This window comes from Pungitius pungitius, chromosome 12 (genome assembly GCF_949316345.1).
Source record: "Pungitius pungitius chromosome 12, fPunPun2.1, whole genome shotgun sequence".
Lineage (NCBI taxonomy): Eukaryota > Metazoa > Chordata > Actinopteri > Perciformes > Gasterosteidae > Pungitius > Pungitius pungitius.
Window position 1 is genome coordinate 18,355,220 of NC_084911.1, and position 24,890 is coordinate 18,380,109.

General features: G+C 45.8%; 3 protein-coding genes across 7 annotated transcripts; 2 read left to right on the forward strand and 1 right to left on the reverse strand.

Moving 5' to 3' along the window:
- Positions 1 to 1,797: 1,797 nt before the first annotated feature.
- Positions 1,798 to 13,618, reverse strand: LOC119220990 (histone acetyltransferase KAT7-like). 5 transcript variants are annotated; one of them, XM_037477375.2, is made up of 16 exons: positions 13,404 to 13,618; positions 11,569 to 11,713; positions 10,277 to 10,492; positions 9,268 to 9,552; positions 9,072 to 9,154; positions 8,600 to 8,686; positions 7,838 to 7,936; positions 7,629 to 7,739; positions 7,462 to 7,509; positions 6,719 to 6,910; positions 5,777 to 5,866; positions 4,875 to 5,015; positions 4,093 to 4,186; positions 3,713 to 3,859; positions 2,963 to 3,069; positions 1,798 to 2,815 (listed from the first exon to the last, which is right to left on the reverse strand). In XM_037477375.2, the coding sequence occupies exons 1-16, from the start codon at positions 13,416 to 13,418 to the stop codon at positions 2,717 to 2,719; spliced, it is 1,959 nt and encodes a 652-aa protein (XP_037333272.2). In that variant the 5' UTR covers positions 13,419 to 13,618; the 3' UTR covers positions 1,798 to 2,716. The 5 variants fall into 5 exon arrangements, with proteins under 5 accessions (XP_037333272.2, XP_037333273.2, XP_037333275.2 ...); XM_037477376.2 differs by having other exon boundaries at positions 9,268 to 9,549; positions 13,404 to 13,617; XM_037477378.2 differs by lacking the exon at positions 7,462 to 7,509 and having other exon boundaries at positions 9,268 to 9,549; positions 13,404 to 13,617.
- A 460-nt stretch (positions 13,619 to 14,078) lies between these two features.
- aldh16a1 (aldehyde dehydrogenase 16 family, member A1) lies at positions 14,079 to 21,580 on the forward strand. Its single transcript, XM_037477373.2, has 17 exons — positions 14,079 to 14,337; positions 15,507 to 15,606; positions 15,697 to 15,823; positions 15,906 to 16,063; positions 16,154 to 16,231; positions 16,696 to 16,883; positions 16,960 to 17,118; positions 17,447 to 17,605; positions 17,789 to 17,945; positions 18,026 to 18,101; positions 18,205 to 18,310; positions 18,391 to 18,527; positions 18,902 to 19,072; positions 19,235 to 19,439; positions 19,539 to 19,724; positions 20,323 to 20,448; positions 20,566 to 21,580. The coding sequence occupies exons 1-17, from the start codon at positions 14,248 to 14,250 to the stop codon at positions 20,725 to 20,727; spliced, it is 2,385 nt and encodes a 794-aa protein (XP_037333270.2). The 5' UTR covers positions 14,079 to 14,247; the 3' UTR covers positions 20,728 to 21,580.
- A 1,755-nt stretch (positions 21,581 to 23,335) lies between these two features.
- fthl27 (ferritin, heavy polypeptide-like 27) lies at positions 23,336 to 24,890 on the forward strand. The gene is made up of 4 exons (XM_037477389.2): positions 23,336 to 23,658; positions 24,024 to 24,170; positions 24,293 to 24,418; positions 24,521 to 24,890. The coding sequence occupies exons 1-4, from the start codon at positions 23,557 to 23,559 to the stop codon at positions 24,674 to 24,676; spliced, it is 531 nt and encodes a 176-aa protein (XP_037333286.2). The 5' UTR covers positions 23,336 to 23,556; the 3' UTR covers positions 24,677 to 24,890.

Genomic DNA, 24,890 nt, shown 5'->3' on the forward strand with positions numbered 1-24,890 from the left:
CGACAGCAAAAAGCAGAGGCATGAGCTGAATCGGCCCAGTTACGTGCGGTTCCTTGTGTTCTGGGATGGATTTTTTTTGTCCTGTGAAAGTGCACTTTGCTGTAAAAGCACTTAAGATTTTTGCGAGACAAGCGAGACAATCTAGTGGCCCCTCTCAGAGAGGAGAACGAGGGCCGAAGAGGACGTGAAACCTGTAAATAAATAAGTCCAGACATTCAGAAACATATCGCCGACCTTTTAGTATTTAAAAGGCAACATTTCAAAAACCGTGGAAGAGGAACGGCAATTGTAACTCTGGGCTGCCACACATGAAAATTGACAAAAGCGAGAAAAGAAAAAAAAAAAGCCTCCCCCCCCCCCGCCCCAAAACAGACATTAAGATCATTCTATCTGACATTGTTGGCAAAACACCTCCAATTTCACCGCCAGCTGCTGTCTAGGCGTGAGATCAATGTTTAAAGGTATATTTTTTTAATATGAGAATGATTCCATCCCATGTTAGTTATACATGTAGTTAGGGCCAATAGCCAGTTTAGCATACATTTAGTAATCTATTGTTTCTAGTCTCTGCGCTAAGCACTGATTACAGGAAATAACCCTGTGAAATGTAGTGTTCACTCAAATCTACATCAAATTAGAGATGCTCATATTCACAAGGCAGACGGTTCTTTAGAGTTTCAATCTTCTAACAGACTTTTTATTTTACGTTATACGCAGTTAAGATATATTTTTTTAAGAATATAAATAGCATACTTTCTTTTCTAGTTAAAAAACAAACAGGCTGAATACAGCTTTATAGTTTCACATGTTAACACAGAGAAGAAGAAAACGCTTAAAATGGTTTGAGCTTTTATACAGTGGTTAATCTTAGAGAGAGAACACGTACAAACGGTACTTGAGAACTTTGATGCAGGCAGAAAGCATGGCGACGTGTTCAGCTCAGATCTCCCATGAGCCTTTACTCTATGACATCATTTGACAACACAGCCATTACTGAGAGAGAAGCTTTTAAAGAGAAGAGGGGAAGGCAGGTTGGTCCCATCCGGTGGCATGACAAAGGTCCTAAGAAGACCAATGGCAGCTATAGCGTTCTGCCTGCCTGGTGCCGTGGGGTCAATAGTGCACGTGATGAGTGTGTGTGTGTGTGTGTGTGTGGCATGAGAGCGATGCTGAGCTACGGCTCTGGGTTCAAACCGTCAACGTCTGTACACTCTGTCTGGAACATTTGTTTAAACAAAAGGAAAATGTGTACAAGACACCTTCTGTGGATAATGGGCTCTACAGTATTTCTACTATATTAGTATTCAATAGTATTCTTTTGTAGTTTATTAACGGTGTAGCTTAGACCAGGGGTTCTCAACTGGTGGGTCGCAGGTGTGGGAATGCGCTCTTGGTTTTTAGGATATTAAATAGCCTTCTGAATATAAAATCAGTTTATGAACTTGCACCTATATTGTATTGATTCTTTTTTTTTTAAAGCAAGGTGAAGAGCGAGAGCAGTGAAAAGCCTCCTTACATTCAGCACCACCTCTCTGAGTTGGTTTGAATTCAAATGCAGCTAATCGTCGTTTTGAGGCCTGAGGCCTAAGGACAGGATCTTTCCATCCAAGTTGCTTTCCTTACATTTGTAGGGAAAAAAACAAAAGTTATGTTCAGATTCTCAAAAATGCTTTTGCACAATCCTAACACGCTTGGAACATATTTTACTCCGGTTCCAAATTGGTTTTCCAATTCTCAAAGAAATCAGTTGGGGTTCTCTCTGTTGAGCCACGTGACCTCAGCGCTAAATCGATGACGGGTTTTTTTTTTGTTCCTATAAACTCCATTCATCTTTTTTTCTGGCGCATGCATCACACGGTTTAATCACAGCCAGCTGGTGTGTGTCTGCCGAAACGCATCGCATGAGTCAACGTGCTGCGGACCTGCGTTGTGTCGGCCACCTCCGGAACGGAACGAGAAGCAGCACCGGGTCAATACCGGCTGCCACAGATTGGGTTAGCGGGGTTGGCTGGGGCTCTGAGCTAATCGAGTGTCCGGGGGAGGAGGTGCACTAACAACGCACAATTACTTTCACTTGTCACACAACAAATGAGGCCGAGGAGACATCGCCGGCCGCGCTCACTGTTTTGTTCTTGAGCCACACTGAAACCGGGGAATACCAGATGCAAAAAGGAGCGACTCTCTTCTACGGAACCTCAAGGTGGTCACTGTTACATTTGCGTGTTAAATTAATAATCACATTAATAATTTGAAAAACAACACTTGAACTGATTCAAATTGCCATGTAATTTCATGTGATCGTGTAGTGGGCGTGGCTTTCATCTATGACCTAAATATAAACAGACTGTAATGAAATAGATTCCTTATTTCTCGTGTTTCCTTAAAACTGTTTAGGGACATTTTAAGTTGTTATATTAATATTTCTTTCATTTGCTTCAATACAAAACCGTAAACTAACCCTTCATGACATGCGCGTTTGTTGTTTTTCTGCAAAAGAATCCCGATGACTTCCCTTTAATGCTTAAACAAACATCATGGCGTCTCATGCGGAGCCCTGACATCGACTTCTGAACCCAGAGTTCCCGGCGGCTGAGAGGCTCTTGGACACGGCGTGTGGGCGGGGCTTAGGCTCAGGGCCTGTGAGCATGCCGGTGTGCGGTGCAGTATCTGTGTCGGTGTGTGTGTTTCTGGGTTTGTAGTGTGAAAGGAGGCTCCTCTACGTCCCTTTAGGCGGTGTCCATTTTAAGGCTTTGGGGTCAACGGTCTTGCCGTTGCCGCGTTTGGTCTCCTTGGCCTTCCAGTCGTCGATAAGGTCCTGCAGAGAGAAAGCCCCCGTTAGTCGGCTGCGCTAATTTAGAGCGACGGGGGTGAAGCTGAAGCTCTTCCTCAGTCCCCCTGTAATGAGGCTTTTAAAAATAAACAGCATGAAAGACATTTCAAATTTGATGGTTTGGTTACATACCTGTCTCTTTAAAACAAGGTGCTTTCCCTTCCAGTATTTTAGCATCTGGAGGGATTGCAGCGTGCTGACAATATCCACTGGGTTCACCGCCGTCTCCTGACTGATCTCTGGACACAGGAGGGGACGAGAGGGGGACGCTTTTCAACAACGCTACTTTCAGCTAAATGCTGAGACAAAGACAAAGAAATATGCTTTTTGCTTACATGCCCAGAGTTAAATGAGATGATTGAAGCGCCTCCAAAGTGTCAGTAAATGTAAGGATACAGCTGGTTAGCTTACATTAAAGAGTGTAAACGGATACATTTGTTTTTTCTTAATTGTTGCCAAAATACAACATTAAATAGGAGAATAAAACCAAAAAGGTCTAAAAAGGTTAGATTTTGTATTTGAATATTGAATATTTGGTAGTTTGGATCAGGACCAAAGTAGGTTATCAGCGAAAGTAGAAAATAACCCTCACTTTTAGCTCCTAGAGTCAAACAATCTTTGTCTGTGTTTTTGGCTTTTCTCTGGAATGGATACAACCAGGATATACTAAATGGGTTTGGGATGACCCAGTTCTGCTTGAGTTGAAGTCTTGGGTGCATCCACCTTCACTTATCACCTGAACGCTGACTTGACAGTGTCCTCTGGTCCGTTCACTGAAGACGACACACATGAATGCATGCGTGCACATAAAAACACACACACAAACGCAGTCTTGAATCAGCACTGCTCATCTTTACTATCTACTGCTGGCCCAGCTCTGACCTTTGATGGAGATCTCTTTGCCCTGGAAGTTGTTCAGGTAGCGCAGCAGCACCTCCTTCCAGTAACTCCGATAGCTGATAAGGCCCAGGTCGGACAGGGGGCGCTCAGGTGAGCCCACTTTCTCCTCCACTTTGGACAACAGGTAACCTTAGAAAGCGCAGATCAGAAAGAGCTTTTTTTTTGGCCACACTTCCACCCAAATCCCTCCACTGAGGAAACGTAATATGGACACAAAAAGAAGACAGTCGACAAGCGAGTGTCCGCGAGAGCTAAAAAGAGGGCTTCCCCGAAGGGGAAGTGCTGCAGACATCCCACAAAACCTGGTGTTTCCGGCTGTGCAGAATTCACACACAAATACAGGAACACACGTCTGCACTCACTGAAGTCTATGAGCATCTTGCCGTAGCCCTGCCTCATGTACTGCGGCATGGTGAGGATGCACGACACGTTGTAGTTGAGGAAAGAGTTCTTCTCCTGCAGAGGGAGAATCATTCAGTGAACACAGCGGTTTGTCAGGTGCCGACATCCGCACGACATCCGCACGACATCCGCACTACATCCGCACGCCATCCGCACGACATCCGCACGACATCCGCACGAAATCCGCACGACATCCGCACGACATCCGCACGAAATCCGCACGACATCCGCACGACATCCGCACTACATCCGCACGCCATCCGCACGCCATCCGCACGCCATCCGCACGACATCCGCACGACATCCGCACTACATCCGCACTACATCCGCACTACATCCGCACTACATCCGCACGACATCCGCACGACAACCGCACTACATCCGCACGACATCCGCACGACATCCGCAATACATCCGCACTACATCCGCACGACATCCGCAATACATCCGCACGACATCCGCAATACATCCGCACTACATCCGCACGACATCCGCACGACATCCGCACGACATCCGCACTACATCCGCACGACATCCGCACGACATCCGCACGACATCCGCACGACATCCGCACGACATCCGCACTACATCCGCACGACATCCGCACTACATCCGCACTACATCCGTACTACCTGTACTTTACCAATCTCACTCTGGCTGTGCATATTCACTCAAGCTTGTTTATTTTCTCTGGTAAACACTGGACGTTTGGCATACAAGTTCTCCATGTCTTTTATGCTACCTTGGAAAAGTATCCGACGAGATGGCACCCTGTGCTGTCAGCTTCGGTCATGACGTAGAAGAGGAACGGTTCTACATCGTAATACAGCGTCTTGTGGTCCAAGAAGAGCTTTGCCAGCAGACACAAGTTCTGGCAGTAGATCTGTGAGCAAGAGCAGTGTAATTCATCAAAGTTTACAGGAGACACAGCTGGCTAACCGCACACACAGATCATTCGGCGTGGGATGTTCACTTCGGGCACACGATGTCCAGAGACGCAGGTTCTACTGAAGGCTAAAGAAAATCTGTGAAAAACCAAACCAGAAGGGCCTTTTTGCTTTCACATGCACACTGCTTATCAAACAAAAGGGTCTTGAAGGTAACGTCCCCTTTGCTTAACGCTCACACTGTGGATACTTGTCCACAGTAAAGGAGGCGGGTTAGGTGACAAAGAGCCTTCCAGGGATGTAGGAGAACCCAAGGCATTCACAAACGCTCTAGTCTTTGTAAGCACGAATCAAATTCACAATGTACATGTAGTTTGCCTTTAACTAAAGTGGGGAAAACCCCTTATTTGACTTGAGAATACCGTAAAAGGATATTTCAATTGTTCACCTTGCCTTCAGGCGTGCCCTTCTGGCGCTGGTGAGTCTAACTCTTCTCTCTTCAAAGCCAGCAGACTATGGAACACCAATCACACACGACTAACCAAACTAAACTAGCAACCCCCATGCTCTGCAAGGTGCAAATTACTGTTTATGTCAACAGAGTCTTGTGGCTTCACATGTCATTGTAGACATGCGTGTTCGGCTTAGATCGCGACGAGTGTTTCACGCACTGAAGAGTTCCCTCGGTCTGACTTTGGACGAGAAAATCTCAACAAAAAAAAGGATGAAAAATAACCAGGGGAAGGTGCTCATTTACCTTGTTCTTCTTTCCATCCACCTCGAAGACAGAGATATTCCCCTTCCTGTAAATCTCGTCACCTGGTGGGTGCTTCCACACACATTTGGCCTTAGTGCAACGGAGAGAAGAGAAAGCAACCCAGGTTTAACTTATATAAAAAGGACTTACGTTTTACTTTTGCATTACATGTAATATGGGCAGGATGTGCCCTTTAAACGATGACGGTCAATCTTTATAATCCCGCTGGACTGTTCTTAATCGTTCAATTTAAAATTCGTATGAATATTTCATAAATGGCCACAATCTTCCACAGGCAACCGTGTTGTTTAAGAAGAGCCGCGCTGTGGTAAAAAGGTCTTCTTCACGCTTCTCGCACTCCAATATAGAAACAGTGTGAAGTGCATCAGGGGAGCAGAGCTATACAGTCCATCTAAATAGGGTCTGCATGGTCTAGGAAGACAATCATGAGTTGCCTCAGGCGTTGAGATAGCACCGTCAGGCTCATTCCGTGCCACAGTCCATTTTCACTTTATGCTTCAGCATCACGGAATGGAAGCTTTCAACTGTTTGATTATGGATCAGAGACAGTTCAGCTACGATAACGTGCCGCTCCCTCACCTCACGGCGCAGAAATTGTAGTATGTAGCGGAATTCTTTTTCCCTAATTTATAAGGATAAAAATTCTGATGAAAAAACTGAGATTAAAACTGACTATTTTTCCAGCTCCTGTTGAGCCTTCTCTGCCAGACTAAACACAAAGTTTTAGCTTTTGATTTTAGTATACACCACATGTATTATGGTTATTTCCCCCAGTAGCTATTTTCTCAGCACAGCTCCTGTCGTCCTCTGTTGCTTCTTCCAGTGAAATTGTATCCAATCAGTGTACATGTAGTACATGTACAAAAGTACATGAGATTGCTTTCAGACACTCTCGGATTTCGACAGAAAAAGCAGCCTTACCATGTGCCGGCGCAGAATGGTCTGGCTCTTCATGTACTTGAGGCAGAACTCGCACATGTAGAGCCTCCCCAGGCGAGCGTATTCCTCCGGGTACGGCGAATGGTACCACGTGTCCAGCTCGTAGCGGCCAAAAACAATGGTCTTTATCATGTTGCTGCCCTCTGACACCTGGCCGGCCAGCCGAAGTTTCTCCTATGGAGGCCCGGGATGAGGGTGCGGGGGGGTGGGGGCAGGAGAGGCAGAAAGAAGGAGAGAAAAGGCACAAAGAAGACGAGAAGAGAACAGAAGAGAAAGAAGATCTAAATTATTGTGGGCAGAGGATCTGGTGATCCAAAGATCATACATAGGACAAAACCCCAGTGGAGGCAACCAGCCAGATAAAACGATGACAGGATGCAGGAGGAGGGATTAGAATGAGGAACAAATAGGATAGACTTGTGGTGAAATAGTGCTTTTGCAGTATTTTCAGAATCCATGAAACTGATTTGATGACTTCGATATTCTGAAGGCCTTGGAATGATGACAAAGTATTTTAAGATAATTTATGACTGGCTGCGATGGCTTCTTTTTTTTCTTCGTAAAATACAACCCAATAGTGTTTATAGCGTCTGTAGCTGACCAACTAAAAACATACGAAACCGTCTGCGCGATCGAAGGACAACATCTCATCTGAATGGGTCACAAATTAACACAGCAGAGGAGAAGAAACCCACAGAATAACAGCAAGTGATTGTCCAAACTACCAAAAATATCTCAGACTCCTCCTGTGGCTGCAGAGGAGGGTTTTCTGACTGAAACAGAGAAGAAGAGGAATAATATGCAGAAAAGGGTTGGGGGGAAGGGGGCAAAAAAATAAAGGGAAGCGGGAGAAAAGAGTAAGGGAGGGAGGTGATGATGCTTTCTCTCTTACAAGGTCATCCGAGGCACGTGCCTGCGCTTTCCTGAACAGCTCAAGGTCGTAGTCGCTGGTGATGTTCTCCAGCAGCGGCTCCCTGCTCGCTCCGTGGCTCTGACGGTGCTCCTGGAAGTGAGGGGGGGGGGGGGGGTTTCAATATAAGTGCACGCAAGGATGTGGAGGTGTGCGAGGCGCTAAACCCTTTTCTATTTACACACACTTACCATGTGCTTGTCCTTCTGTTCCTTATTGAGACCAGAATTCCTCTTCCTCCTCAGCTCCGTCACCTTCTCCTTGTAACGCAGCTGGCGATCCGACGGAGCCTGAGACCACACGGACACAAGCGCTAAACACCGTTTGCATACTTACAATACAATACTTGTGTTTTTTATATTGTATTTTGGTACTGCTAGTTGTATATATATATATACACAAGAAGAGAGAAAACACTACTCAGTGCTCTGTTATCGCACATATTTGCATGTTTGCTTTTCTCCTGGCTTATTACTTAAAGTTTGCAACAAAATACCGTGTCATGCTGTGCTATTAATTTAACCGTTTATCCAACGATAAACCATCCATCAAATAAAACATAGTTTTATTGTCGTGTGTTCTGGGATAACTCTTTTCTCCATTGATGAATAAGCAAAGTGCCCTTGTCAAAGGACTAATGAATTACATCCGACAAGGAAGCGCCCTCCATCACGGTGCCTCTGACCCTGCTGCACTGAGAAATCACAGTGTGATGTCAGACCTGCAGTATCACTGCTTCAAGACCCCTCCCCCTCCCTCTCTCCCTCCCCCACAAAGGCGCCCCCAGCTCACGCTATAGTTTATTGGACAGGTGACACTGAGGGGGGGGGGGGCACAGCTTTCTCAATTGGATCATTTAAGTTTTGCCAATATTCAGAAGCATTACAATAAGATGATTTGTGTCCATGTCATTCTGTGTTTAAGTGTGTTGTGTGTGTGTGTGTGTGTGTTACCTGGTTTCTTGTGGAGTGTCTGTTCTCGTCCTGGCGGTGTGACAACGTCCTTTCCTCGGCCTGTTTGTCGCGCGTCGATGCCTTGCCCTGACAAAACATCAACACTGCGTCTGCCACCAGACTCACGACAACCCCCCCCAAGACGAGAAAAAACGGGCAGAGACCTCCTTGTGTTCCTGAAAACTTCGCAGCTTGACAACTTTGATTTAAGTCTGTTGCTTTCCTTCAGTTTCATCGCACTGGACCCTTTGTTGCAGTGCGATGGATGAAACTTTTAACTGATGAATAATCTCATGAAAAGCAACGACCATTTTTTTAAATTTAGATTTTGTCAGAAAACAAAAAATATGGTAGATACCAGAAAATACATGAAATGTTGAGAGCATCCTGGGGGATCATTTTTAGCTGTCGATGTTTTCACAACTACTCCTGACCCTAGAGTCCCTGTAGATACGTCTTTGTGTGTGTGTACCTTGCATTCATCAGCAGAGAGATTGTGGTAGAGAGGGCATCCCGATATGGAGAAATGTCTCTCATGTCTCCCTGTTAGATGCCCTGAGAGAAAAAGAGAGAGAGAGAGAGAGAGATGTATGGAGAGCTGAGGGTTGGTGCGTGGGAGCGGGACATCTAACCAAATGAAAAACACGCTGCAGTGTTTGCGCCCTCACCCAAGGAGTTGCACCCGGGTGTGGGACACTTCATGTTGAAGTTGTAGCTCTCGTGGAAGCGCCGGCGTTTAGGCCGGTGGGAGAGGTCGTGGGCGGCGGCCTCTTTGAGCGACAGCTCTTTGGCCAATCTCTCGTCCTCCTCTTGCGACACTACTATGTCGTTGCTAGATGACACGAGGTCATTGCTGGGGCTGGAAACATCGATGTCGGACTCTGACGACAGGGCGTTACCTGTCGGGGTCCGGGGAGGGGTCTCGTCCCGGTCCGCCCCCTGCTTCAGGTCTGCTGAGCCAGTGGGGACAAAAGGAATCAGTCATTGCAACGACGGTGACCTCTTAATAAATGTATGGTTTTTAACTGAAATGACATATATTCGTGTTTGATCGAACCACCGGTGCGATGATTAGCACCCTGTACTCCGCTAACGCCAGTGTCAAGTGACTAACGTGAAATGCATGTGGAGAAGGTAAGAAACTCATTCGGGTTTTAGGACTCTGCAGCACTAGTATCCCATGTGATAATAAAGGTCATAGTCCTGATCCATTTATGGAGGAGTTAACTGTTGACATTAAATCTGGAGTTCCACGGGGGGCCGCTTTAGAGCCGAGGATCTTGTCAATTTCCCCAATGTTTGTAAACTATGTTTTAATTCGCAAGCATCAATAATATATTTCATCCTTAAAGAATTAATGATTGTGTTGCCATATTGTGTAGATTTCTCCTAAAGGGGAGCCATTCACCTCTTGGTCTTTCGCCTTTCATATCCCTTACAACCCCTTCTTCTACTCACCAGTGTTTCCTTTAACTTTTCCCTTTGTCCTCGCCCTCTTCTCTGACTTTACTGCGTGACTTTTACTCCCCTATTTGTTGTCTCTTCTTCCTTCTTCCATGTTTCTGTTTGTATCCTCATGAAAGTAACCCTCCCTTGGAATAAAAACGGTTAAAAAGCACCCCATGTCCTGTATAGGTGCAATACCAAGTGCATTTAAGAACTTCCTACTGGTCTCACCATTAGCCTCGGTATCTGAGCCGGAAGACCTGCTCTGACGCAGCGGGTATGTTTTGGGTGCGGTGTTTGTCGCCCCCTGCTGGCTGCGTGTGATCCTGCGCCCGGAGGAGAAGACGGACGCTGCCACTGCCGCCGCCGCCGTCTCTGCAGCAGAATCGGGGTCTTCGTCTGGACCAGTGGCCGCAGGAGAGCTGCTCCGTACTGAGCTGCAGTTATCTAGAAGAGAAGAGCTCACTTCAGAATTTCCTGTATGGTTTTAAGTACTGCCCATGACATACAAATATGAATACAAAAATGCTACTTTAAGAGGGCTTTTAATAGAAAACTAATAATTAAGTGGTCCTTTAAAATTATTGTCATTGTCTACCTTAAAACATATCAGAAAAATGGCAGCAAACTGAAACTTTCAGTTTAGGAAAGTCACTTTACTGCATTAGAAATGTCTCAAATTCTGGAAAGATTTATTTAAACCGACGCCGTCTGTAACAGACTACGTCCATGCAGGACAGATGGTAACAACACGACAATGATCAGATTAATCCCGCTGCAGAAAGGATGACTTGACCTTTGAATCCGCTGCTTTTGGGGGGAAATGGTGCGTTTGATTAAGCCTCTGCGGGCCGAGGACAGCACAGACAGCACAGACAGCTTCTCTCAGTAACAACAAGCGGATTGTAAATTCCCCCTGGCAGCCCGCAGCGGAAAGAGGTCACACAGGGGGTAGTGTGTCTGTGGCGGTGGGGGCGGCCAGTCTTGCTGAATCTATTCATGAATTAGGACAGCCCATATCTATTAGACACTGTTGACGCGAGAGGAGGGAGGGGTAGGGGGGTATGAGGTTTCACTGTGGTAATGAAAACATTCTGCCTCATTTAAATCCACTCCAAATAAAAAGCAGAAGGATCTCAAAACATGGACCCGACTAGGATTATTATTGTAGAAATGCAATGCTAAGCCAGGCAACTCTTTAAACTGACATTAACAAACTACAACTAACTCAAAATAAAATAGGTAATACAACCAAGCAATATAACAGTAAATCCATAATGTACGAGCTAGCAAGCCATAACGTTAATAACTATTTCGATAGAGCCGTTAGCATGTAGCTCACTGATGCTAACCTACAAACTACGTTTAATTAAATATGTCTTTCCCTGCTCGGAAAAAAATGTTCTTCATGTTGTCTATTCCACAGTTTCCATTCCTATATTGCAATTGTTCTTAACCACCACTCGTGAATATAACAAATTCATGACGTCTGTTGTTTTTTGTTTTTTTCTTTGAATGTTTACCTTGTGAGCTCCGGCTGAGGCGCAGTGACGCACGAGTCAGGCGCGTGCTGCTGCGCCGGTGCGCGCTCTCGGATGTTTCCGTGTGTTCGAGGTCGGCGGAAAAATCCGAGTCCTCCGTCCCGTCCGAGCTGCTGCCCGCTGTCCTCTGCACAAACACACAACGTGCATCAGCTACCAACGTGAATAAAGTGAGGGTGGGACCGGACCGCCCCCCCCCCCCCCCCCCCCAAAAAAAAAAAATACAGTACAAGACGAATCAAATTATGTGAGACTGGTGTTAGCAGAGCTTTGTGTGTGTTTCGTTTCGCTGTTGTTATTTTCACCATCGGGTAATTCAACAAAGATCCCATGCTGGAGGAGCATCACCCCCTCCACAGCTCCTCCGGCTGTGCACCCCCCAACTCCTCCCCGCCACGTCGGACCTGTCAATAAATGCTCCAAATAAACCTAATCGACATACGCCTAATCGACAAGACAAATAAATAAATGGAACGTCCCATAAACATGTGTCTCCTAATTCTTAAGTGCAGGCTGCCTGTCTGCCGGCCACATGGAATGAACGGGGTGATGCTCAACTCACCCCAAGAGACACAAAAATGTGGCAGGATGGGGGTGGGGGAAGAGCACTGAAGGAGCCAACATGTAATTTGAATTGATTATATATATATATAATATATTTAATAATAATATAATATATTTATCTAATTTCACAGGATTATATATTGTATATATATAATCCTGTGAAATTAGATAAATCTTGGCAAAACCCTATTTATGAATGCATTCATAAGTTAATAGTGCGGATTTATCTGTATTTCCCACGTTGCGATTAATAGTTGTGTCACGATAAGTTTTGTATACATCACCTCCCGTAGAAAAATATACTGATTGGATACGATAACCCATGATACGCACGTGGATAGGTGTCAAGAAAAAAGCAAATATGAGCAAAGCTACACCATGAATGAAATGTATATTAAAGCTAATCACAGATACAAATTAAAAAGAAGGCTTTATAAAGCGGAGTTCGTTATGCCAGTACAATTATTAACGTAAATTAATGTGGCGGGTGTGTAGAATAACCTACCTCACTGTTTGCCTACTTGTCTATTAATGGTAATACAAAATAACGTAGTAGAAGTCAGTATCAAACAATATGCAAATTTTGAAAAATACAGAAATAGTATTGTACAGTACAGCGTGGAACACAGCGCACATTCCACATTAAGCGCGTTTGACAACTTCACAACAAGAGGCTGGGGGGTCATTTACATACGACCAATCACATTAAAGAGGAGGTGTGGTCGGAGACAGTCAGACCAATGGAAGAAACCCCATTCCAGATTCTGTCCAATCACAGCGTTGTTTTGGTCCGGACGCCGCGTTTCCAACCTCGCACTCAAACAACAGCCTTCTCCATTTAAAACGGTTCAAACTGCCGTTAATGACACGAGCGCCGGTCCGCATCCTCGTGCCCTCCACCAGCTGCTTGACGTCAGACACAACGTCGCAAAGCCAATGTTCAAAGCTCTTCTCACCATCGCCCGAATAAACTGAAACACGTTCATGCAGCTCAGAAACAGCCGTCAGCTAGCGTAGCTTTTTAGCAACAACACAACCATATTAGCTCAGTCGAGGAGCTCTGATAACGTCAGCATTCATCACACACCCACAACTTATTAACGACATCTTGTAGAATTGCGTCTCAGCTCACAAAAGGCGATCCAGGGTACCTCCACACGGTCAGATGATGGCTAACATTAACTATGACGTTATGTTGTTGTGTATCCGCTCCGCAGGCTGGCGGCTGAGTCCGCTGCATGCATCCGTCTTACCTTTCTCCGGGGCATTTTCAAAGCTGTTACGTGTGGCGCCTGTTGCCAATTACTACGCCCCACTTTGAGGACAATTTATTTTTAGGTTGTACAAATAAAAATCCCAAGAAATCATCAGCTTTTTATATGAGCCAACTCAGCTGAAAAAGGCGCACCAATTTTTCCGCACTTCCTTGTGAGCACAGCGCAAACTCAGTCAGTATTTGGGTCCGTCATCAAAATGCCTCCGTGTGGAACATGCAGCTGCGGTGGTCCCCCGCGGCATCGGACAATGGCAAGACAGAAAGGTATCTCAACTTTCTGAAATATAACGTTAACTGTTCAATTACTGAACTATGAAGGAATTAACTGCTCACAGTCATTGCCGATTGGGTTTAAACGAATAGAACATGTTTCGGACAGCAAAGAGCAAAACCACCTGCTGAAACCCAAATAGTATTCAAACACAATTAGAAATACGTGTCAAATGTATATCACATTTTTTGTATTCTGTCAGTATCTTACAGAAACACGTACGTATTACGGTGTTTGCTCAATCCAGTCTAATGAATGAACGCTGCGAAACCAGACCCAACACCGGAAGTAAGAAGGAGTGAGTCCTCTCGCTGCACGCACGTGTCCGTGTGTCTCTGCACGTTCATCCACGGGGGGGCGTCGGGCTAGTGGGAGGGACGCTGGCGGCAATTCGCCTTTGACGTAAAGTCAGACCTCAGCCTGGTTCCTGCTTGTTCTCTCCCCCTCACACACTTCAAAGTAAACGTTTTCACCCTGATAGAACTCCAGAAAAACCAACACTTGAGCACCAGGGAGACTTCCCTCCTCGCTGTATTGTAGCTCAACTATCATGGCTGGTTGCACCTCCGAGACTGTGCACAACATTTTTCAAAGCATGGAGTACGGACCAGCAGCATGTTCCAGCACTGCCACTGCTCAGGTAAAGCTATCCACTTTATTCACGACAGACTGCACGGCCATGGTGGTCATAGTCCAAATTCATGCCGCTTAGGAGCTGATGGTAGTGTGCTTTATGTTTACTCGGGATTCAACATGTTCCTTTATTCCACCCACCGTTCGCAGCCTGTAACTCACGAGACAAACACGTGACCTGCACTGTAGCAACAGCACCAACGAAGGTGGATATTACTGTACGACAATAACGTTTTGACGTTGTCTATGGATAGAAAAACTGTGATTTGTAATGCAGTTAGTGTGTTGTCAGTGTCCTACTTTGACCTAACTCCACGAATGGTTAGTTGTGGACAAAGTTCCACATCTGAACTTTGGTCTTCTGTCTGTAAATAGTTGACACATTGCACCTGGCTCTTTTTTATCAGTCAGTGTCCAGCACAGCTGGGGTCTTCCAGACCAATAAAATATAAGCATACTTCTCTGCAGTGTGAAGTGTTGCATGGGCACTACTGTCAATTTTATTTGTTCCTGGAATTAGCTCGTTATAAAGTAAGGAATGAGGTTTTTTTTTATGTTCCTTTCAAAGTCTGATGCGCCTGTGCTTTACTGGGGTTGTGAACAGATATTCCTGCTCACTCACCGTTTAAAAGAGAGTGATTGATTTCTGTTTTCTGGGGGGTTAGATCCTTTTCACTCACATTTCATGCACATCTTTCAGTACAAAAAATGACGCCACGGAAACCTTTTACGAGAGCGTATTTCACTGACCTATCAAAGCAAGTGAGGTCAATGTAAGATATGTGATGTACATGAACGGAGGTCCGTGTTAAGTCGAATAATGCCGGCCTCGGGGAGACGTGTAATAGGAATGTTAAACATGAACGATGATTAAGAGTAGGTGTGCAAGTTAGTCTAATATGTTTTTATTTGAATGAGCAACAAATTGGTTCCCGTATATATTCTATTAACGTCACATTAAAGTTAATCAATTGTCATTGATTTCCCGATGACGCTATTTGATTGGGTATAAACCTGACGTCTGGATTGGTGCACCTCGGCTCTACCTTTAGGGCTGTCGACTCATAAAACCATATTTTTATTAATAAAGTCACACAGCATCAGGTTCTGTCCTCTGCCCTTTTAGCCCCCCCCCTAGTAGCTTAAATATTGACTGTGGCCTACCTCCTCCCCCAGGCCTGGCTGGACCACCATTCCCGCTCTCTGGGCCTGTTCATCGACGGCAGGTTCGTCCTACCGGCAGACGGACGGACTCGCCCCTTCGCTGATTCTAAAGGTAAAAGCAGCATAGTCAAAGTGCCAGAAGACCTTTTACAATTGGCTGTTTTGAGACAAATTTTCCCGCGTGATTTCCGCTGCTCCCCAGAGGGCATCGTGTGCAGCACGGCGTGCGCCGCAGAGGACGACGTCTCCCAGTGTGCCGCCTCGGCCCTTAAGGGCCACAAGGCCTGGGGGGCCCTGAGCTGCTACCAGAGGGCCAAAGTGCTGCTCAGGTAGGGCAACCACACCTCAACACTTCTTGGAGAACCTCCAGAGGCGACTTGACCTACGCCCCCCCCCCCCCCCCGCTGACAGGTCGGCGAGCGCTCTGGGGCAGCACGGCCTGTGCGTGTCGGAGCTGTGCGAGCTGTGCGAGGCCTCCTGCGCGCCATCCAGCCTCGTCCGACTGCTGCAGTACTACAGCAGCTGGGCCCAGCTCAGAGACACCCTCATCGCCGACTGGACGCCACTCGGTGAGGTTGGCGTAAGATTCGGTGTTGGTGTTCACCTTCGGTGGAGTTGTTGTCTCTTTTTTTTAACCTTTTGTTCTCCTTCTTTGGTAGGAGTGGTGGCAGTGGTCTCCTCTGATGACTGCTCTCTCTATTCCCTCATGCTCAAAGTCCTACCAGCACTGGCCATGGGTAACACAACCACGCACATATAAGCCCTATATTCATTAGATACACGTCAAAAAGTTACCTTACAACTTCTAAGGCTCCAGCTAACTGTAACTTTTTTGTTTCCTCCTTTGATCTACTGATAATGATTTTAACTCCAATATCTAACTCTGTGGGAAAAGCACCATCGTGGGTAAAAGAAGAGAAAGTATCCAATATGTCTTTTGTGCTTTGTGTAACCATGTTATAAATCATGCAACAACAAAAAAGCAGATTACTGTTTTGCTTTATAACAACTGGAAAGCAACAGAATCAATGTATGCATTGTTAAATGTAATGGTTTTTTCACAGGATGAGGTTGATGCAAACGGTTTTTGGGTTTCAATATAATTAGTCATTCATTTTGAAATTGGGTGCCTATCCAATTTCCCTCAGTCGAGTAAGAGGCGTATTTTTGCAGCTCTGATCAAACCCTGTCTTCCTTCTAGGCAACTCCCTCATCGTTGTCCCTGGTCAGAGCAGCGCCCCCCCAGTGCTCCTATTGGCACATCTTTTCATGGGCGCGGGACTTCCTGCCGGGGCTCTTAATGTCCTAACAGGAAGTGGCATGCAGTTGGGTGCCAAAGTGGCCCAGAACGCCAGCGTCAGCTACGTCAGCTACAGCGGCAACAGGCCGGTACGTGTGGGACAGACCGCCTATCCCTTTGTAGCAAAGCGTTCCAGTCCGACCACTCTGTCTCTTCCTCTTTTAGGACGCCGTGTTGCTGTGCAAGGCCACAGCGGGAATGGGCGTTCCCGTCTCCGTCTCCCCAAACATCGGCGCCAGGTGTCCCTTCATCATTTTCGAGTCAGCAGACATGGACAGCGCAGTGGACGCGGTGATAGAGGCGGCCTTCAAGAAGAAGAGAGAGGTGATTCACGCTGAAGACTACGTAGGGAGGGTGCAGTTTGTTTTGCGGCGTCCTACTGGACCACCGTTTCGCTTTGAAGGGATGGTGCAGGTATTTTTAAGCGTTCTCTTGAGTCTGATGAGCTCCGTAGACCCTCAGTTTAGTGAAGCGCACGCTACAATGTTAAGCATCACTGCTGACTCGGCGGAGGCCTAAAATACCTCATTGGAATTCTACACCATATCCTTTATATTTCCAACTGAAACCGTTCGGTACGCTCTCTTCAGAGTAACCAATGCAGCACCTTTCTTTGTGACTAAGGACCACAATATCTCTCCCTTCCTCTCAGGTCCACTGGGTGTTGTGCGTGCAGGAGAGCGTGCTGGACAGCGTCGTGGGCCGCCTCGGCCACCGCATGGCGGGGATGAAGTGTGTGTCCCTGCAGAGTGTCGGGGACCGGAGCCTGGTGGACGCCGCGGTACAGGGCGCCCAGCAGCAGGGGGCCACGGTTAGGATGCACTGATGTACTGAGTGACCAAGACAAGCAGAGGGTCACACCAAGAATCATATTGAGACGATTGAAACCTGAATTCATCTTATTTGACCCTCTTATGACCAAAAACTTAAGGAGGTTAAAAATAACCTGTGGGATGTCTGTTTTTCTGACCCTTTCTCTCCCTTTGACTCCCAGCTGGTCCAGTCATGCGCCGCTCCCCCATCAAGTGCCCAGTATCCTCCCACGGTGCTCTGTGGGGCGGCCCCCTCCTCTCCTTTTGTGGTGGACCCCTCTCCCGGACCACTGCTGCCTCTCATGACCTTCAGAAGCAACACAGAAGCAGTGGCTCTCGGTAAGGACGCCTCTTGGGATGTAGATGTTTGATTTTTTTCATATATATATATATATATATATATATATATACACACACAGGGAACCACAGTCCTCACGGGCAGGCAGCCTCCATCTGGACAGAAGACCTCACGTTGGCCTTGGAGACAGCTAAGAGGTGCACATGTTTACTCTTCCTGAATGTCCATTTAGTATGTAGTTACTGTAATACCATCCTCTCCGGGAGACTTTAACCCCCCGTGCTCTTCCTCTCTCCTCAGTCTGTCAGTAGGCTCCGTGTGGGTGAATTCCCACTCGGTGTGTGACCCCTGTCTGCCCGTCTCTGGTCACAAAGACAGCGGCACCTGCACTGATGGAGGACAGCAGGTATTCAGACATGACTTTGACTGCATTATTCAATCACCGGCCACGGCCGGGAGCAAACGTCACCACCTCCTCTCTGCCAGGGTCTGTACCAGTTTCTACGCCCGTCCTCTTCCTCCCACGCTCCTCTTCCTCGATCCTCCCCTGTCTGCATGGACTATTTAAAGTTTGGAACAACCGCATCCCCACCTATCATTCCCGAGGACTCAGACCCTGCCGGGTGAGTTCATGAGGGTCCTCATAAGGCGTCGCATAGCAACATTAATGAAATATTATTATAGTAAAGCTGTTTAATCCCCCTAAAAAAATTACTAAATTTTCAATTTTTGTGCCGCAAATTGACATTAAATAATGATTGAAGCAGACATTTTTGGATCACACTAGCCTGAAACAATAGTATGCAGCAACTACTGTAATACTACTCATAACTACTACAACTAATATTAATATTATACACTCCTCTCTATCCCTGATTTTGATATTATGCGTTCGAACAGAATGAAGCAAAGTAAATCATTCTAATGAGATACAATAGTGCTTGTTTGCATTTCCGTCCACATGCATCACTCGATCGCTCTCTTCCGCCCTTCTCAGAGCTCCAAAGGTCTACCTGCAGTTTGTTGGCGGTAAGGCGTGCAAGTCGGTGTCTGGCTGCAGTGTGGCTGTGCAGTCACCAGGGGGCGGCGGGGTGTTGGCCCACTGCCCCGATGGAGGCCGAAAAGATGTCCGGAACGCTGTGGAGGCTGCCGTCAAAGTCCAGCCTGGGTGAGAGCTTTACCACACACACACACACACACACACACACACACAGAAACCCCTTCAAGACATTTGCTCACCACACTAAATAAACAGGGCGCTTTGTGTCTTTATGAAAATCGTGGAGATGTATATCATTTTATTCATTTTAACGTCCTCCCACTCTCCTAGCTGGATGAAAAAGAGTCCGTCTGCACGCGCTCAGTCCCTCTACTCTCTGGCCAAGGGCCTAGAGGCAAAGAGGCGGGACATAGCTGTGTCAATCAATGTTCAGACCGGCCTCTCAATGGACGAGGCTGATAAGGAGGTGGAGCTCAGCATCGCCAGGCTCAGTGATTGGGCGGCTTACTGTGACAAAGTCCAGGGAGGAACTCCAGTGAGGCTTTTTTTATTCTATTCAAAGTTGATAGTTCTCATTTTCTGACTGCATTGTTAATAAAGTGCATTCATTCCTTGTGGTGTTCCTCTCCTGCAGCCCCTGCCACAGTCTGGCTCTGCTCTCTCCCTCCCCGAGGCCCTAGGAGTCGTGGGGATCATCCTCCCAGACAACAGTCCCCTTCTCTCTATGGTGACACTTCTCGGGGCAGCCGTCGGCAACGGCAACGCTGTCGTCATGGTCCCCAGTGAGGAGAATCCACTACCAGCCCTGGCATTCGTTCAGGCAAGTAATGAGGTGTTACACCTGCTGGACCGCACGTTGGTCAGTCAGATAAATGCTTCAGAATAAAAGAATTTAGCACTTAAAAGTGAGACAGTATAAGCAAGTTTAGATTCAGGGGTCCAGAAGATCGGTTTCAGAGTGAGAGAACTTTTGGGGAAAGATCTCTGTGTGGGAACATTCATTTCAGATGTGAACTAGGGCTGACCCCAATGTCTTTTTAAACTTTTTTTTTTTTTTTTTAAGTTCTATAAAGCTTAACTTTTGCCCTCTTTAAATAGGAAGTAGGACATAGTGTTGCATTAATGCATCTTGATAAATTGTTATGTCAATGGATTTTCAATTAAGTCGGAAAACCCTTAAATCCCGTTTTTACAAATGGAATCCTACTATTCACCAACAAGTCTGGTTGTAACCAGTAGCAACAATGTCGTCTTCATTTCTCCCTGTCTCTTCTCTTCTCTACTCCTGCTACTTTGCTGTAAAATCTGGTTAACAGCATTACATTTTAGAATTCAACAGAGAGCGTAATGAATGCAGCAGACATCAGTGATCTCCACTCAAAACGCCTGTTTGTGGATCCGTAAACGCTGATTTTCAGGTGCTGCAGTCTTCAGACCTGCCAGCAGGATTGGTGAACATCATTTCGGGAAGCAGAGACCAGATGACGGTGGCTCTGGCCAATCACAGCGTCATCAAGGCCATCTGGTACTGGGGCAGTGCTGAGGTGAGGGCTGAGCACCAACACCTACACCGATGTTCACATTTACATTCAGAGGAAAGAGGCGTTGGCTTCGAAAGGATTGATAGCCTTTATCTCTGCTCTCTGTCTCCTCGCCAACAGGGCTGTCAGTACCTCCAGCACACCTGCACCAGCCCCATGAAAACCCTGCACCTGTCCTGTCCAAAGGAGGATGGAGGGAAGGACTGGACTCATCCCTCCATCCTGGAGGACATGTGGAGAAGTGCCGTCCAGTGGAAGAGTGTCTGGATTCCTACTGCATGAAAAGACAAGAGGGAGGAAGAATGAAGGAGGAAGATTTCCACCGTTTTAACATCAGCCTTCAGAATTAAAGTGTGAACTGTAAGATGTAGATTTGAGAGGAAAGATCAAAAGGTGTACTATGACCATGAAAGTATGTCAAGATGTCAGTGAGGCAAGAACTAAAAGGAAATGTTATTGACTGCCCAGCAAAATGTCACTTAAGTTTGCTTATTTGTGTTTTCATGGTTTTCTACTGTTTCTTATTCATATTCTTTTTAAATCACGTGAGTGAAGTTCTATGACGTGAATACAAGCCGCCAGCAAAAGGTCCACCGTAATCGGCGAAATCAAAGAATAACATGCTTTAAATGTTATGACCAAGGACATTTGACAGTCATCCGCTTCTCAGGTATTTTCAGCTTTATTTAGAGCTGCATCAGCAAAACTGTTTGAGAACAAACTCATTGGTCGCGTTAGAATATTTCACTGAAATGTGACGGTACACCTCTTTTTTGAGCGTTTTCAATCAAATATGAAGGACGTCTGCACAGGTTTATCAAGTTAATCTCATCATCGCTGGTTTACTGTTTTGACAGAATGTAAAGAAATGAATCTACAACCTGAAATAACATCTACCTTAAAATTCTGTCAGTGACTCAAAAAAAAGACACTCTAAATCTACTAGTCATGTGTACTGAACTACGTACCTTTGTCACTTTAATTTTACTGTGACCTTATTCTCTGTGGAAGCAAACATTCCCTCTAAAAACTGTACAGTGTCAAAGGTCACACTGTGTTGTGTTTCCAGGGAATGGCTCTGTGGTGTCTCACTGTATACAAACATGATTAAAGATTCACTTTTTCTATCTGTGAATTCATAGTATTATTTATATTATGTATCCAAAATACAAAGAAGCCTAACTTGCGGTTGAGAGTTTTCGCTGATGGAGTCCAGCAGACGCACTTTATTTAAATCAGCAACATCGTCATCTCACTCAGGGCTTTTTTTTTCTCACTTTCTTGTTCCTTTATTTCCTCAAACTGGTTCCAGCCAGTCGAGCTCTGAGGTGAAGTTTCCGTCAGACACTCCTTTTGGTCACAAGACTCTTCCCTTGAGTCTGTGGAATGCTGAGTCACCCAGTGACACAGCACAAACCCCAAACCTGACACCACTGTTGTGTGAGGGCCACAGATGTGACACAGCACAAAATGAGGACGGGTGCTTTATGACATGCTGACTCACTTTATTCCAACATGAGAATGTGGGATTTGTCTGTAGTGAACACAACCACAGAAATTGTGCCGTATTGGCAGGTGTTTACCTGGTCAGATTCTGCTTAGCTGTGCAACAGGTCACGGTGTTTTTTTTATTACAGTTGATCTGATATAATTTAACTTCTGCCCTGTTTCTAGCCCGTCTCCCTCTAACATTTCTCTGTGTTGTGTTCATTATTTCACAAAGCAACCTTGAGAGATATGAGATGTCTATGTTTACGCATGCTATTCATTTTAGTGGTAGACATGGCCAGTCGTCATGGCGACCGTACTTACCTACTTGCCTAAACAAGACCTGACGTGATCACACGTTAGCTGTCTGGTTTTGGACACACTGCAAACATTCTTTCTATAGTTTCAGCTAATTGTTGGGAACGTTAACCTTTAATTGGAACCATACAAGTGGAAAACCGTTGCTGTTTCATTTTATGACAGCTGATGTCCATAAGCATGACGTTTAAATGTACATGAAGACAAATCTAAATTTGAAACTCATTCTAGCACCATGTTTGTTACAAATAAGAAAGAAGAGAATATTTTAAATTCAGTTAAGTAAATGACAAAAGCACTGTTTTATTTAACCCTGTCATCCAATGCCTCCTTTTTAGGGCGACTTAATTATGTGTCTGACTCTCACATTACAGAAATATGAGCAGGTATATGAAAAGGTTGCATGACAACAGGGATGAGTCTCTTCCACAAGCAGGAGTTTCATAATAAATATTTTCATTGAACTCACAAATAATATATTTTATAAAAGCTGAGAAGTGTGAAGCCATTTCTACTCTGTCGCGTCTTGTAACAGAGCTGTGGTATTGAGTAATGCAGTAACACCAGAACAGTCAGTGAATGAAAACACTATCAGCAGTTACACTTGTGTCTATGTGTTTTACCAGGAAAAGCGAGTTGGGCAGTTTAGGGCCAAAGTGAACTATGTAACCAGGGTCTGGTTTTAACTTATGGAAAGTCCTGGTTCGGTTTATACGGCAAGAACTCATCAGAGAATCACTCTAAGAACTTTATTAAAGTGTCAAGAGCACCTTTACACGCAGGATAGAAAGTTAATTTTTCATTCATGGTGAGACAAGAAACACATTTGCTATTCAAAATATGGCCTGATTATTGTAGAGGACGGGGGTTTATTGTAGGATTTTTCAGTTTGTCTGTTTTTTGTATTGTTTGTAAAAGGTAAATAAAATGCACAATAATCCTGTTCTGTGTTTGAGATCATATCCACAGAGTAGGAAGTGGCAGGTAGGCACCTGTCATGTGCTCAGCAGCTCATTGGCGGAATGCGTAGAGTGACGTAATTCAACACGGGTCACGTGCTCTGCCGCTTGTGTATAAATGGAGAGCGCGGCCACTGCCATTTCACACCAGGGAAGAAAAGCCACTCGGAGTTCTTGCTTCAACAGTGTTTGAACGGAACTTCAGCCTCGTCCCGAGAACTACTTCATCCACTCTGCATTCCGGGCTCCACAAACCTTCACTACTTGAACACCACCGAGAAAGTCGCCGTTAAGCTCTATTTTTTTTGTACCGTTTTCCTAAGAAAAAACAAACTCACCAGCTAAAATGGAGTCTCAGGTGCGTCAGAACTTCCACCGCGACTGCGAGGCCGCCATCAACCGGATGGTGAACATGGAGATGTCCGCCTCCTACACCTACACCTCCATGGTGAGCAGCACGCCTTCAGGTCTTCTTTTCCTCCAAGGAAATGTATCTGTGTGCCGAGGATCTGCATCGAATGGTTTCTTTATGTAGCGTTAAATACAACTTATTTTATACACTTTTCTATTTAACGTTAATATTTCAGTATTTTGATGGTGGCTTGCAGGATCTATTTTATCATTATAACTCCAGCCACCACATGAAGTCCAACATGCAGTCATGCTCAGAACTTCTGTTTCACCACAATCTGTCGACTGATTACAAGCTTCAGAATCAGTACCAATACTTGGCTGCATAACTACTGTTTGTCACGACCTTCTCTAAATGATGGGAGACGTCTAATAACCGTTTGACCTCCTGTCACCTCACAGGCCTTTTACTTCTCCCGTGACGATGTGGCCCTCAAAGGCTTCGCTCACTTCTTCAAGGAGAACAGCGATGAGGAGAGGGAGCACGCTGAGAAGCTGATGGCCTTCCAGAACAAGCGGGGAGGCCGCATCTTCCTGCAGGACGTCAAGGTCAGTACAGTCAGGAGGACGTGTCCCGCATGTGAAGCTTTTTCTAGGAACTGTTGACCCTTAATTGGCTTGCTGTAATGGCCGTTCAGTCTGCTATAACTGGCTGTTTTTCCCCTCTGCAGAAACCAGAACGTGATGAGTGGGGCAGCGGACTGGAGGCCATGCAGTGTGCCCTGCAGCTGGAGAAGAAGGTCAACCAGGCCCTTTTGGACCTGCACAAACTAGCGTCTCAGCATGGCGACCCTCATGTAAGTGACTCTGCGCCACAGATGGAACTGACTAAACCACTCGAGTGCTCTGCAAATTTTTTTCAGCGCTTGAAATGAACTTTGTCTCATTTTGTTTGTCAGATGTGCGACTTCCTGGAGACCCACTACCTGAACGAGCAGGTGGAGGCCATCAAGAAGCTAGGCGACTACATCACCAACCTCTCCCGCATGGACGCCCACAACAACAAGATGGCAGAGTACCTGTTTGACAAGCACACCCTGGAGGAAAAGGCATAAACAGGAGTGGAAACGCACCCTTCTGCTCATAAGAGTACATTTCATTCTAAATCTAATCTTCAAATCAAGTTGATGGTTTCTTGATGTAATTTACGAGTGACGCTGTATAAGGATGACTTGCCCTCATTACCTATAAATCTCCTCGTATGACGTGTAAAGAACTTGTCACTGGATGTTTCTGATCCGTTAATCTGAATAAACATTTTGAGCTGGA

Excerpts from the sequence above, each read along its gene's own strand:
- LOC119220990 (XM_037477375.2), bottom strand. Across the intron at positions 10,493-11,568 it reads CCTCAGCCGGAGCTCACAAG|ATAACTGCAGCTCAGTACGG; the intron begins GTAAACATTCAA and ends CTTCTCTTCTAG. Across the intron at positions 3,860-4,092 it reads CAAGATGCTCATAGACTTCA|GTTACCTGTTGTCCAAAGTG; the intron begins GTGAGTGCAGAC and ends GCGCTTTCTAAG.
- aldh16a1 (XM_037477373.2), top strand. The coding sequence starts at position 14,248 with ATGGCTGGTTGCACCTCCGAGACTGTGCACAACATTTTTCAAAGCATG. Across the intron at positions 16,232-16,695 it reads CCTACCAGCACTGGCCATGG|GCAACTCCCTCATCGTTGTC; the intron begins GTAACACAACCA and ends TCTTCCTTCTAG. Across the intron at positions 18,102-18,204 it reads GCCTTGGAGACAGCTAAGAG|TCTGTCAGTAGGCTCCGTGT; the intron begins GTGCACATGTTT and ends CTCTCTCCTCAG.
- fthl27 (XM_037477389.2), top strand. The coding sequence starts at position 23,557 with ATGGAGTCTCAGGTGCGTCAGAACTTCCACCGCGACTGCGAGGCCGCC. Across the intron at positions 24,171-24,292 it reads TCTTCCTGCAGGACGTCAAG|AAACCAGAACGTGATGAGTG; the intron begins GTCAGTACAGTC and ends TCCCCTCTGCAG. Across the intron at positions 24,419-24,520 it reads CTCAGCATGGCGACCCTCAT|ATGTGCGACTTCCTGGAGAC; the intron begins GTAAGTGACTCT and ends TTTGTTTGTCAG.